Genomic DNA, 13,738 nt, shown 5'->3' with positions numbered 1-13,738 from the left:
TTTACAAATCTGAATTTGAGTAAAATGAATTTGACTTTGAAATGTATACTGAATATTCTAATATAGATGCGTTGATATTTTTCACAATATTTTGAAGAAACCTAAGAAACTAACCTAAACATGTGATTCAGGATGAGCCCCCTGTTTTATTAACTAAATCCAGCTACCTTTATCTGTTTTGTTTTTGAACTTTAGATTTGTGGTTGTGGTCATTTATACATACAGGCAAAGTATTTGAAACTTTTTTTTCTTTAGTCTTCTCTTAGGCTACAAATAGCAGTATATTGCATTAATATAGGAAAGGGATTAGGTCATAAAAGTTTGAAAATGATACTTTTTGCTAGGAAGCTGAAATTTGGCATTTTGAAAATGGAAGTATTCTTGGAAGACTTTTTGAGAGGTGGCAGACTACTTACCCTGAATCATATAATTGTGTTTTTCAGGTTTCTTTTTCTTCTCGGATTCCTGTTGCATTTCCTTCTGGTGATGCAAGCTCTCTTAGTAAAAATATCATGATGTATGCCTGTATAAATGCTACGAAAGATTCTCACCCCACTCTGTTACAAGAAGATATGACAGCTGTAGGCAGTCCTCACAGATCACAGTCACACTATAGATCACATAGTACAAATATGAACATTCTAGCTCCCACAGTAATGATGGTCTCTAAACACATAGATGGTTCCTTAAATCAGTGGGCAGTTACTTTTGCAGATAAGTCTGCCTTTACTACTGTTCTAACTGTATCTCACAAATTTAGATATTGTGGTCATAGATTTCACCTCAATGACCTGGCATGTCATTCAGTTTTACCACTGTTATTGACATCATCTCATCATAATGCTTTGTTGACTCCTGAATCAGATCATCAGTGGGACCCAGACAATAAATTAAGTAGATTAATGGATCCTGTAAAACATTTAAAAGGTTCCTTGAAACAACCTCTTAGAAATGCAGCCACACGTACATTTCATGACCCAAATGCAATCTACAGTGAACTTATTCTATGGCGTGTAGACCCAATAGGACCTTTGTCATACACTGGAGGAGTATCAGAATTGGCTCGCATTAACTCTTTATATACTTCAGCCTTCTCTAATGTAGCCTGGCTTCCAACTCTAATTCCCAGCTATTGTCTTGGTAAGTATTCATTTTAATGGTGAACTTAATAAAACTTTAAACTATTATTTGTTATCCACAAAATGGTTTATATTTGTCATTATTAGGAAGACTTTAAAAAGTATTCAGAATGTAGGCACCAGACATATGTTTAGAATTTTTAGAAGTTTGTTTTTAATCTCTTTGCTCTCAATCTATTTTCTCTTGAATTTTTTGCTAATAATTTTGTATCCATTAATTATATCTGTTTAGTTATGATTCTTGACCATGGGTATGCCTAAGAATAAAAGTGACTTTTGTATTTCAGCCAATAATAAACTGCATGATAATGCAAAGTATTTATTTTCTCAGGCACATATTGCAATTCTGCAAGTGCTTGCTTCGTTGCTTCTGATGGCAAAAATCTGAGACTGTATCAAGCTGTGGTAGATGCAAGGAAATTATTGGATGAATTGTCAGATCCAGAATCTTCGGTAAATATTTACTAATCTTTTTTAATATCGCGACACTGATAAGGAATGCGCTTTTACGTGGTTTAGGATCCTTATTTGTTGGCGTTAAGGGAGTGAGCGTATGTTCTGGGCTCCATGTGACATTTATTTTTTTAGATTTGTGTTAATGAGATACATGAAACAAAATTAGTCTACATGTCACACTTCAGTAGATTTTACATTTAAACATACATTTTTCTTTTTCTAAAATATCACAGTTTCTTCTTGACATTTTATATTTTCTAGTTTGATTCTGTTAATCTTTCTTTGCTCAAAAAAGGTTTTAAGGCAGCTTTACCAAGGTCTATATTTAAGTTAGAAAATTTGAACTTTTCTGCGCTTGATTTACTCTTTACAAAATATGCTGTGGTTAGAATATGTTACCAGTGGGTGGCAGGATCTCATTCTGGTTGTTCTGTATCTGAACTGGAAATCATATATATTAGTTAATATATAGATTTGAATAGTGAATTTTCTATTTATGTATAAAAACATGGCTTTTTATTAAACAACTGTTTTAATAAAAATCCTTCCAGTATTGAAAACCAAAGTGTCCACTTCATGCCCTTAGATATGTAGGTGATACAGATTTAGAATAAGTTTCACTGCCTTTAAAGAACTTTAATTTAGTTGAGAGAAATTATTAATAGGAGGTTAAATAACAGTTTAAGACAGAAGAAGAGGTATCTGAGGGTGGTATGTAATTAATTATCAAACAGATGGCACTAAAGTATTTCATAATTCAGAGGATAGAGATATCAATTTAGGGTAGGCATAGAAGTCTTTATTAAGGACAATATTTGGGTTCATTTGTGATGAATGGATAAGATTTAAAAGACATAGCTTTTGCCTGACTGAGAGTAGCCTGAAAGTAAGTATAGATATAGGAAAGTACATATAAAATTATGACTTATTCCATAAACAGTGAGACAACCAGTTGGAGTAGAGCCAAAGGTTTGGCATAGAGAAATTCTAGAATCTTAAAATTAAAGTTGGAAGATGCTTTAAAGGTCGCTTAGTCTAACCAGCCATCTGATGCTTCATTCTCCTCTACCACATTCCTGCCAATTTGTCATCTGGCCTCCAAGGAGAGAAACTCAACTCTAAAGGGAGCTCATTCTGCCTTTGAATTGCCCTTACTAGTATACTAAAATTAAATTTTTATTCCTTAAATTTTATTTATTAGTCCTAATTCCATTTAGAATAGGTCTAATATTTCTAGACATTGTAAGATTAATAGATTAATAGTATCTAATATGCTTTGGCAGTCACACCACATCCTTTGTATGTAATCGATTCTTTAAATATCCCAAAGTTGATTTTTGGGGTGTGTGTGTGTGTGTGTGTGTGTGTTTGTTTTGCCAGTAAACCATTCTGTATTTCCAATTGCATTTGGGGCCCAAATGTAGGCCCATTTTCCCTATTACATTTTACCTTGCTAGTCTCAACTTAAAAATTAAAACTTTTTAGTATATTTTTGAATTCTGATTCGTTCATTGTTATTGTTTTATGATGCATGGGACCAGCCTATTTGATAAGTACTGTATCTACAGCTTCATCTGAGTCAGTTATTAAAATGTTAAACAGAACAGGAGCAAAGAAAGAGCCTAGTAGTGTACATTTGAAATCTTACTCCATTTTTATTGTGTGGCATATTTCTCCAGCTTGTCCTCAGGATTTCTGTGAGGCAGCTTGCTACGTACTTTGCTGAAATAAAATATACCCTGTCTGTCAGATCTTCTGCCGTCAAAAGAGGGAGTCAAATTTGTATGCTATGATTGTTTTAATATACAGTAGGTAGAATGTATGTACCCTGATATCTCCTGATAACTAAAATGTACTAAACAGACATCAAGCTTTTCTTTTCATTTTTGAAAATTGGAACATTTGCCTGTTTTTAGTCTTTTGGCTATGGCATTCCCCATGAATTCTCAGAAAACATCCTCTGTTGTTCTTAATTGCATTTGCAGAATTTCCCTAACCTGGGCATTATTTTTCCACAAAATAGAAATTCATTTAGAACGGTTAAACGCATTATTAGAATTTTTATTTTGGTGTTATACTTGCCCCCACCAGTGTAATTTTTTCTTAAACCTTCCATTTTTTAAAAAATTAAAAAGTAATACTTATTCATTGTAGAAAATTTTTGTTTTTTTCTAGTTGTGCAAGCTAAATTCTTGAAATAGAAGCTCAGAGACAAAGTGGGGATTAAGGAGTTCTTTATCTGCTGGACTTTGTTAACATTGAACCATCAGCCTCTGTTAATGATCTTTTCCTTTATCTGTACTCTGTACTCTGTACTCTGAAAAACAATAATTTATTTAATGCCTTAGTTAATTTTTAAAGAAACTTAATTTTGGAATAGTTTTTAGCTTTATAGAGAAGTTAAAAATATGGTAGAGTTCCCAGAATACCCCACAGCCAGTTTCACCTATTGTTAACATCTTATATTACCAGCATACATTTGTCACAGCTAAGAAACCATCATTGGTATGATACAATTAATTACATTCCATACTTAATGAGACTTCACTGATTTTTTCACTCATGTGTATTTTGTGTTCCAGAAACATTATGTTTAGTCATCAAGTCTCTGATCTGTGAAAGTTTCTCAGTTTTCTTCAGCTTCATCCGTTTTCTTTCTCATACTTAAGACAGTTTTGAGTAGTACTGGTCAGAAATCATGTAGAATTTTCTCTTGATTTGGGTTTGTCTGCTATTTTTCTCATGGTTAGACTGGATTTTTGAGTTTTGAGGAAGAATACCACAGATGTGAAGTACTCTTCTCATCACATTATATGAGGGGTGCATACTGTCAATATGACTTATCACTCATGATGTTAACTTTGATTATCAGACCAAAGTAGTGTTTGGCAGGTTTCTCCACTGTAAAGTTACCTTCCTTCTCTACCCTTTCATGCTGTTCTTTGGAAGGAAGTCGCTATGCCACTATGCACTGACTACACTCAAGGGAGAGGAGCAGTTCAGGCTCTACCAGGGAGGGGGGCATTCACTTTAAATGTCATTATTGCTATAATTGGGGTTAAGTCTACTATTTGGCTACTTTCCCACCCCCCCACCCCCCATTTCTTCCATCTGTTCTTTTTTCCTTTTTTTTCCTCTCTCCTTTTGGATTCATGTTTTCTTATGCTTCTATTTTATCTCCATATGGATTTATTCGCTATACCCTATGTTTTTGTTTTTAGTGGTTTGTCTAGGGTTTACAAATATATCTTTCACCTATCACAATTTATTTTCCAATAATAATATATCACTTCAAATGTAAACACCTTACAACACTATTATTTCATTAACCCCCTTTCCTTCTTATGCAGTTTTTAGCATATAATCTTTACATGTTTTATTAGGTTTAGATCTAAATTTCTGTAGCGACTTTAAACGGTATTATATTTTTAATCAGTATGCATTTGTTCATTGCCAGAATATAGAAATACAATGGATTTTTGTATGTTTATCTTGTGTCCTACAACCTTGCTGAACTCACATATTAGTTGTTTTTTCTTGTTGATTTCTTGGGATTTTCTACATAGACAACCATCTGTAAATGGAATAGATTTATTTCTTCCTTTCCAATCTTCATGCCTGTTATTTTTATTTCTTATCTTATTGCACTGACTGAAACTTCCAGCACTATGTTGCATAAGAGGGGTGAGGTTAGACATGTTTGCCTTTTTCCTAATTTTATAGGGAAAGCATTCAGTCTTTCACTATGAAGTATAATGTTAGCCGTAGGGTTTTTGTTAGAGACTCCATCAAGTTGAGGAACTTCAACTCAATTTCTATTTTTTTTCATTTTTTTTTTGATTAAGCATTGAATTTTGTCAAATGCTCTTTCTGTATCAATTGGTATTACATGTAATATTTTTTTAGTTTTGGTTCACATGGTGAATTACATCAATTGATTTTCAAATATTGAACTAGCCATGCATTTCTGGAATAAACCCTACATGGTCATGGTGTATAATTCTTTCTATATATTGCTGAATTCTATTTGCTGTTGTTTTAGTAAGGATTTTTGTGTCTATAATCATGAGGGATTGGTCTATAGTTTTTTTGTATAGTATCCTTGTCTGGTTTTGGTATCAGGGTATATACTACTTTATAAAATGAATTGAGAAGTATTCACTTCTGTTTTCTGGAAGAAATTACATGTAATTTCTTTAAATTCTGTAAATGTTTAGTGTAATTCTTTCGTGAAACTGTCTGGTTTGGAGATTTCTTTTTGGGAGTTTTAACATGATTCACTTTCTTTAATTGAGATTTCCTTGGGGCTATTCACATTATTTCAGATAGCATGAATTGTGGCAGTTTGTGTTTTTTGAATAATTGGTCTCTTTTATCTGAGTTATCAAATTTGTGCATGTAGAATCATCTGCAGTATTCCCTTATTATCATTTTGATGTCTGTAGTGATAATACTATTTTATTCCTAAGACCAGTATTAGTGTCTTCCTTCTTTTTCTCTTTTCAGTCTTGCTAGAAGTTTGTTAACTTCATTGATGTTTATTAAGGAACCAGCTCTTTGTTTCATTGAGCTGTTTTTGTTTTGTTTTGCATTAATTTCTGCCCCTATCTTTATTGTTTCCTTCTTTCCGCTTATTTTGTTTCTTGGTTCTTCTTTTTCTAGGTTTCATGAGATAGGAACTTGGAATATTGATTTGAAACTTTCCTTATTTTCTAATGTATGCATTTAGTGCTGTAAATTTGCTTCTCAGCACTTCTTTGGCACGTATAAGTAGCATTTTCAGTTTCACTCAGCTCACTATGTCCTTGGCGATCCTAGACAAAGCTGTAACACTCTAGTTTCCGCTTCTGTCTTCACATAGACTTCTCTCTGACTCTGTGTGTCTTCTCCCTCTTCTTAGAAGGACGCCACTCACTGGTTTTGGCATATCCCTAATTCAGTATGACCTTATCTCAAAATGACGATATCTGCAGACACCCTGTTTCTAAGTTTCATTCAGAGATTCTTGGTAGACCTGAATTTTGGGGGGAAACTCTTCAATGCACTATACTAACAAACTTTTTTACCTCATCAGTTATATTTGCAATTGCAATCAGGAACCTCTAAAGTTTCTTGACCCTCTTTATTGCCTTTAGCCATTTCAACTTTCAGAACCTCCTTCTATAAGGAATTCCGAGATTTTTCTCTTAAAATGTAGACCACAGAGCCTTGCCCTATTTGTTGATCTTAAATTCTTCAAAGAAGACAATTACTTTCTGTCAAGTTCCCATTTTTCTGCTCATCTCTTTTGTTTTCTTGTTAGAGCAGCAGTTCTGCTAGTTACTTCCTCTACTGATTGTGAGTTGAAATGTAGCAAGAAGTTGTCACATGCTGTCCTCTTCCTCAAATGAAATTTTCAGTAGATGCTGAGAAGAGGCTAGCTTTTTAAAAATTCCGTGAGAAACATCTGAAAAGATTTGAATTTTATTCTGTAGATCAAGAGGTAGATTTAGGGGGCACTGAAATTTTTGGACTGGGAAGTAAAGTATAGTTGGTAGATGCATGGACGCAGCCAGGAATTTATTAGTCACTGTGTCAGTTAGGGCCTAGGTGGGAAACAGATGACACACTCATAAAAGTTTAACTGGGGAGAGTTTAGTGAAAGAACTCCTTGTAGACGTAAGCACATGGTTAACCCACAAGGACTAATAGTAAAGCTCTCAGAGTCTAGCAATAGGATGATGCTGTTATCACGTTGTGGTAGGCAGAATAAGCCCTGCCCCTGCCACCAAAGATTGTCCACATGCTTATCCGCAGAACCCGTGAATATGTTACCTCACATGGCAAAAGAGACTTTGTAGATGTGAATAAATTAAGGACCTTGAAATGTGGAGATTATCTTGGATTATCTGGGTGGACCCTATCTAATCAGGAGTCCTTGAAAACAGAGAACCATTCCTGGCTGTGGTTTGAGGGAGATATGACAAAAAAAGAATGGTCAAAGGGACGATGTTACTGGCTTTGAAGATGGAGATAGGGGTCCATGAGCCAAAGAATATAGATAGCTTCTAGAAGCTGTCTAGAAGACAAGGAAACAGACTTCTCAAGAACCTCCAGAAAGGAGTGCAGCCCTGCTGACACCTTGGTTTTAGTCCAGTAAGACTCATGCCAGACTTCCGAGCTACAGAGCTGTGAGATAATACATTTGTGTTGCAAGGGCCAGCCTTAGCTTCAGTATAATGGAACTCTGACTGTTTTCCCAGATGGAAATATTTGTTTTTTTGAACACAGGACTCTTCTAGACATATCAAGTCCAAGATTGTGGGAACAGGAATACAGAATTCTATGGCTGGGTTATTAGATATATTAGGGAAAGAGGTTACTCCTACATCTACCTTTTGGTTTGCAGACCTAGCTGTGGAGGAAATGGCATCTTATTGATCATTAATTTAAGACTGTAGCTTGGAGGACAGCCATATATTAAATAATCAAAATTAATGCAAAAATTCCATGATGAACAAAATGCTATGATGAGCAAAATGCCAACATTTCAAATAAAGACAGGATTGAACATGCCATGATGATCCATATAGGAGCTTGAGGCAAAAGGGAGAATGTTTATACTATAATAATGTTTTTGTATTTTTTAATGGTTAATTTTCCCCCAGAATGTTAAAATAGTTGAAAAGTAATGCAAATTGAAAATAAGTATATTAAAACTGACAACATTATTTTAAGTTTAAATATTTTATTATAATTTTACTTTGCTGGCATTAATGAAAGCAAACTCTTCAATAATACTATCAAAATGTCTGTCTTGGAGCTTTAAGGTTGCAAAACGAAGACATGTTAAAAGAACTAGTTACCTCGAAGTTATATACTATTTATGTAAACACTATAGATTTTTCTAATTGCTTAGTTAATTTTAAAAATGAGAATGAGTGGGGAAAGTTGAAATATTTCTTAGAATGTGTGAATTGCCATGGTCAGTGAATTAGAGGGACCTTTATGGTCTGAGATGCTGTATCATATTGACAGTAAATTCAAAAATTGTTGATCATTAACATTTTGTGTTTTTTATTTACAGAAACTTATTGGAGAAGTGTTTAATATTGTGAGCCAACAGTCTACTGCTCGACCTGGCTGCATTATTGAACTCGATGCAATAACCAACCAAGTAAAAACATGCTTGTGAATTGATGATAATATACTTTATCCTGGAGTGCTTTATATGCATATGTTTCATTCTCAAAAGAATTCTCTTGTTTGATACAAAATACAGCCAACTTCTCTTGATTCTTGTAGTGAAAATCTAATAATGTAGGAATTATTTTTCTCCAATCGAATTGTATCTATAGCCTTATTTTCTTTTTAAAAATTATTTAATTCAGTTAGGGAAGCTATGAGGGAAAATATTACAATTGTATAGATGCATGGTTTGCTGTTATTTTTATATTATTACTCATTTTAGCCTAATAGAGAGTGACTTCATCTTTAGAGCATTTGCTTTGTTAGGCTGTTTATTAGATATTTCTGAGGTCAGTTAACATGCTGATGAAAACAGGGTCAAAGTATACATTTACTTTCTAATTATAGGTCTTTTGTGTAGCCACTGTTCTTCCCCAGCTACTACTTGGGAAAGGTGAACCCTTCTCCCTACAGGAAGTTTGTAAATCCATTCTAGCTATCAGGATTTTAGTTTCTTCAAGGTTATGTTTAGGGACTAAGAGATAGAACTCACATATTCATTCCAAATATAAAAAGAGATTACTTTGGTGAGGAAGTTGCCAGTATTTTCAAACAAGGAAATGAAGAAAGAGCTGACCATATTTAGAAACAAATACAGAATTATATCACCTTTTTATGGTACCTTGCACATTATTTTGGGGAAATCTTTTTGATGAAATTACCTCATCATTTCTTGTCAGTAGAACTATGATTGCCCAAATCATGCTTTTCTTTCAAATTCAAACTATGATTTCTTTTTTCTACTCCATAGGGATATGGGAGAAGAGTGGATTGGCTTCATTTTCTTAAATGTCTTCATTTTTAATGGACTTAGTGTTAAACTCATCCCCTACTTTAGCTCCTCTTTACTCTATCATAGGATATTAAGCGAATTGATGATATTCTGCTTTTCACTTCATACTTGTTTACAATTTTTTTCTTCCTAGTAGTGGCTATCTTTAACACAAGGGCTGATAAACTGCAAGCACTGATAAATGACTTAGGCTTTTATATAAATGACAAAATTTAAAACTCATTCTAGGTTTGTGCCCAGTGTACTGTACAATTTCTGTATCCATGAAGACAGCACCCTCCCCTTTTACTTATTCTTTTTCTCTGGGGGAGGCGATCTTTTATACTGTGAATGTGAAACGATTTAATATTTCTACATTGAAATCTGTGGGCAGCCATCTAATTGTTTTTGACACACTTCCATTATGATGTTTTGTTTGGATCTGGCCTTTCCTTGAATTTCTGGTCACTTTCGTGATTCTGCGTCTTTGGTTGTTTTTACTTTTTTCTCTGGTCCAAAAATATGATCATGTAGCATAGCAGCTGACAGTGATGTTTCATTCATCCTTTTAGAAATCCTGTTTACTTACATGTAAATACATTTCTTCAGAGATGGGTCATTCCCACTGGCTGTTACAGGATCCCGTATAGTTCCCACCAGACAGATTTATTGAGAGTACTTTGAGGACCTTTCTGTTTTTTCTTTTTTTGAAGTAGAATTAGGAAAACTAAAGTAGTTCTGTGCGAGTGTGCCAGCCAGGCATGAGACCTGATACTTTTAAGCTCAGAGTGGTACAGAGTACTTAACTATGTTTTGCTTTTGTTTTTGTTTTTTGGATTTTTTTTTTTTTTTTGAGATGCAGACTTTTTGATTCGTTTATATTAGAGCTCCTCAGTTCTGCTATTGGCTGTAGCATCTTTGAAAGTATTTTTCTCTGCCCGGGTAGTTCTGATGATTTTTTTTTCTGTTGCTTTTTCCTCTTCAATTAGTCACTGGAAAAGAAAATTGTTAGAGAAATTTATTTCTTCTACATTAGTGTTCTTGAGGCAGTGGTGTGTGAGGGAGAATTTCAAAAATAAAACTTCAATTTTTTCATATTTTTAGTGTGGCTCAAATACACAGTTGCTCCATGTGTTTCAAGAAGACTTCATTATAGGATATAAACCGCATAAGGAAGATCTGGAGAAAAAGGAAACAGAAGTATTTTTTCAGCCATCACAAGGTACTATTAAAAAAATAGTCTTGAGGTTGCTTACTTTAATCTTAAAAAAAAACCTCCAAAAATTTTTCCGAGTATAGCTCTTTATGTCAAAAGAAATCACTCTCATAATTTTTAGCAGATATACTAGTTGTATCAAAATTGCTTGTTTGTAGATTTAGAAGCCATGTGGCTGAAATTACATTTTGAAAGAGAGTCTCAGTGGCAACATACTTTTGTCAAGAGATGTTATTTATGAAACCTAGTTTGTTTTAAAAATTAATTTTAATTGTTTATAATTGTTCAAGCCAGTTAATTTTAACGTAAGTTCAAAAATATAATAAATTGCTATAGACTTATTGAATATAGGGTGTAAGATACTATGTTCTATGGTATACTAGAAACATCAGGTATGCTGTGAATTAAAGGTACCATCTTACAGTTTTCTCTGAAGTGTAGTTATTTTTTTTTCTTTTGTGAAAGTAAGACCTTTCAAGAACAAACCGTATAATATTTAGTTTAAACTTTAATATTTTACCTTAAAATGTTTCCTTTAGAAGGGGTAACTTCGTAATTATAAAACTGCCATATTCTATTTTAACATAGACCAAATTGAATAGAATACTTTCCACTTGAAAGTAGGAATGACACATTCTATTAATTCATTTTCTATGATGAACACTATTTAGCTTATAAAGGGTTTCCACATTTATTTCATTTGGTTACAGTTTGCAAGTATCTAGATGAACATGTTTAATTTTCTTAGTGTATAGGTTTTAGCACAGAATTATTTATAGACATTTAAGGAAAGTATTTCTAATGAATTTATACAGATAATTTTCTTTAGTGGAATATCAGAATGAGTTTCTATCTTTGTGAGGCTTAGCTTAAACTTCTTTTCACTCCCAGACTAGTAATTTTTTTTCCTTTTCATTTATTTTTCTTTATATATCAGAACTTCTTTGTAATTTATTCAGTTATGTTCAGTTTTATTTCAGTGTTATTATAGCATAACAGTACTACTTTATAGATTTAAAATTTCCTAGTCCTTAGTATTTCTCCTTTATATGGGTTAAACTTTTTTATATGCCTTCCAACAAACCTAGTCACCATTTATCATTCTATTTATAATAGTAAATACATGCTAACCTATTAGAAAACAGTGTTTATATAAAGTTGGTATTTTATAATATTTTTAATTGAAGGACTTGGATTTTAAAATATTATTTACATTTTCTGATATTTCTTTCTGTCACTTTGAGGAAAAAAAAGATTTTCCCAAAGCCTTTCTTGATTTTTTTTTAGTTTTTCTGCTGAGTTTCTCAGATATTCTTTCTGATTTTGTAGCAATCTTCTTAAAGGACTTGATACGTATAAAATGTATAAATATATAAAATTACTCTTAATTTAAAAAATGCTACTTATAGACAAAAGTGGAGTGTATAGTTAAATTAACTTCCCTACACCTATAGATTGAAATTTAAGATTTTGTTATACTTACTTCACCCTGTTTTCTTTTCTTTTCCTTTTTTTCTGAAATATTTTAAAGAAAATCCAGCCATCATGTTGTTTCACTCCTGTGTACTTCCATATACATTTCTGAAAATAACTTTCTTACATGTGTGCTATTATCATATTGATAAAACCATAAAATTCCTCAGAATTGTGTAATAACTATATTGACTTCAGTTGTTTCAAAAATGTTGGAGTTATTTGTTTTTAATTTGTTTGGATCCATATTTCAAAGTCCACAGTGTGTTTCATTGTTTATTATGAGTCTTTTAATCCAAAGCGATCCCCTTTATGCTATCATCGTGCCACTGAGTTGTTTTAGAGAGTTACTTTCCATGTATTTCTCTAAGTAGTTATTTGTGATGTCATAGAAACTTTTCCTTGTAAAGTTCAAGTTAACTCTATACACTTGATTAGATACAGGTTCAACTTCCTGGGTGATGCTATCTATTTCATCTGTATCATGCCAGAAATAACATGTTATGATGTCTCGTTTTTAGTGAATGTAAGAGTCAGAAGAATCAGATAGTGGTTCCAGTGTAAAGTTTGCCAGCAGTCGTTCATATCATGGGTTCTTCCATTGATAATGTTGCTTTTCAATCAGTTATTTCATTAAGAACTACAAAATTATGATTTCTAATTTTATCAGTCCTTATTTATTTATTAGCTAGAAAGCATTCATAAAGAAAAGCTTTCTTTTATCAAATGGATTTATTTGGCCGTGTCGGAATATGGAGTTATTTTTAGGAAAGGCAGGATAAGTGCTTAGTTTTTTCCCTTTAATTGACTGTTTCAAAGGAAGAAGACTATACTCATGTTACTTCCAGTGGTTACTGATGGATTTATTGTTGTTTGGCTTTTTCTTTTGGGTATTATGAACTCATAATTCTTTATTGAAGAATAATATACATATAGAAAATACTCATATTACTCAGGAATATTTATATTCTTAGCATATTTCAATCAATTTGAGGTCTTTATTTCTTTTTAATGCTCACATTGTCCTGTTGTAGGCTAATGAGACTCCTTTCAAGTTTGTCTGCTGAGTCCTTTTGACACAACCTCATTAATCTTAGTAGTTTACTTTCTTTCTGGCACAACTAGATATCCCAGGCTTATCTTGTAGATATCCTTTGCGAAAATGGAGTCATCCCTCCACACTCTTCCTTTTAATGAAGAGTGAGATTTTGAGACCACAGTTTGGGCCGTAGCTCTGGTTATTGCAAATGAGTCGTTATTATGATTTTCATTTTTAAGGAAAGTTTTTGTTCTGTGTAGACTTTATTCTCATATATGAAGAGCACAATTTAAATATAAGAAGAACGGGAAATTAAGTCACCAAATAATATCTCTTTTTAAAAAAATTGATATGGTAAAATTATTAATAGACTAAATATTAACAAGTATCTCAAGTATCACTTTCCTGAGAAAATT

At 32.8% G+C, this 13,738-nt stretch overlaps 1 protein-coding gene across 4 annotated transcripts in view; it reads left to right on the top strand.

Moving 5' to 3' along the window:
• DMXL2 (Dmx like 2) overlaps positions 1-13,738 on the top strand; it is a 108,707-nt gene that overhangs the window by 50,023 nt on the left and 44,946 nt on the right. For all 4 annotated transcript variants that reach the window (XM_016162670.2, XM_016162673.2, XM_016162672.2 and 1 more), the window contains exons 12-15: positions 444-1,140; positions 1,471-1,592; positions 8,662-8,751; positions 10,699-10,816. In XM_016162670.2, the coding sequence (XP_016018156.2) occupies positions 444-1,140; positions 1,471-1,592; positions 8,662-8,751; positions 10,699-10,816 (1,027 nt within the window). The remainder of the gene's footprint in view (positions 1-443; positions 1,141-1,470; positions 1,593-8,661; positions 8,752-10,698; positions 10,817-13,738) is intronic.

The sequence above is a fragment of the Rousettus aegyptiacus genome, unplaced genomic scaffold, assembly GCF_014176215.1.
Source record: "Rousettus aegyptiacus isolate mRouAeg1 unplaced genomic scaffold, mRouAeg1.p scaffold_m13_p_3, whole genome shotgun sequence".
Taxonomy (NCBI): Eukaryota; Metazoa; Chordata; class Mammalia; order Chiroptera; family Pteropodidae; genus Rousettus; species Rousettus aegyptiacus.
The sequence above is the reverse complement of the archived record's forward strand: the minus strand, read 5'-3'. Positions and strand labels throughout refer to the sequence as shown.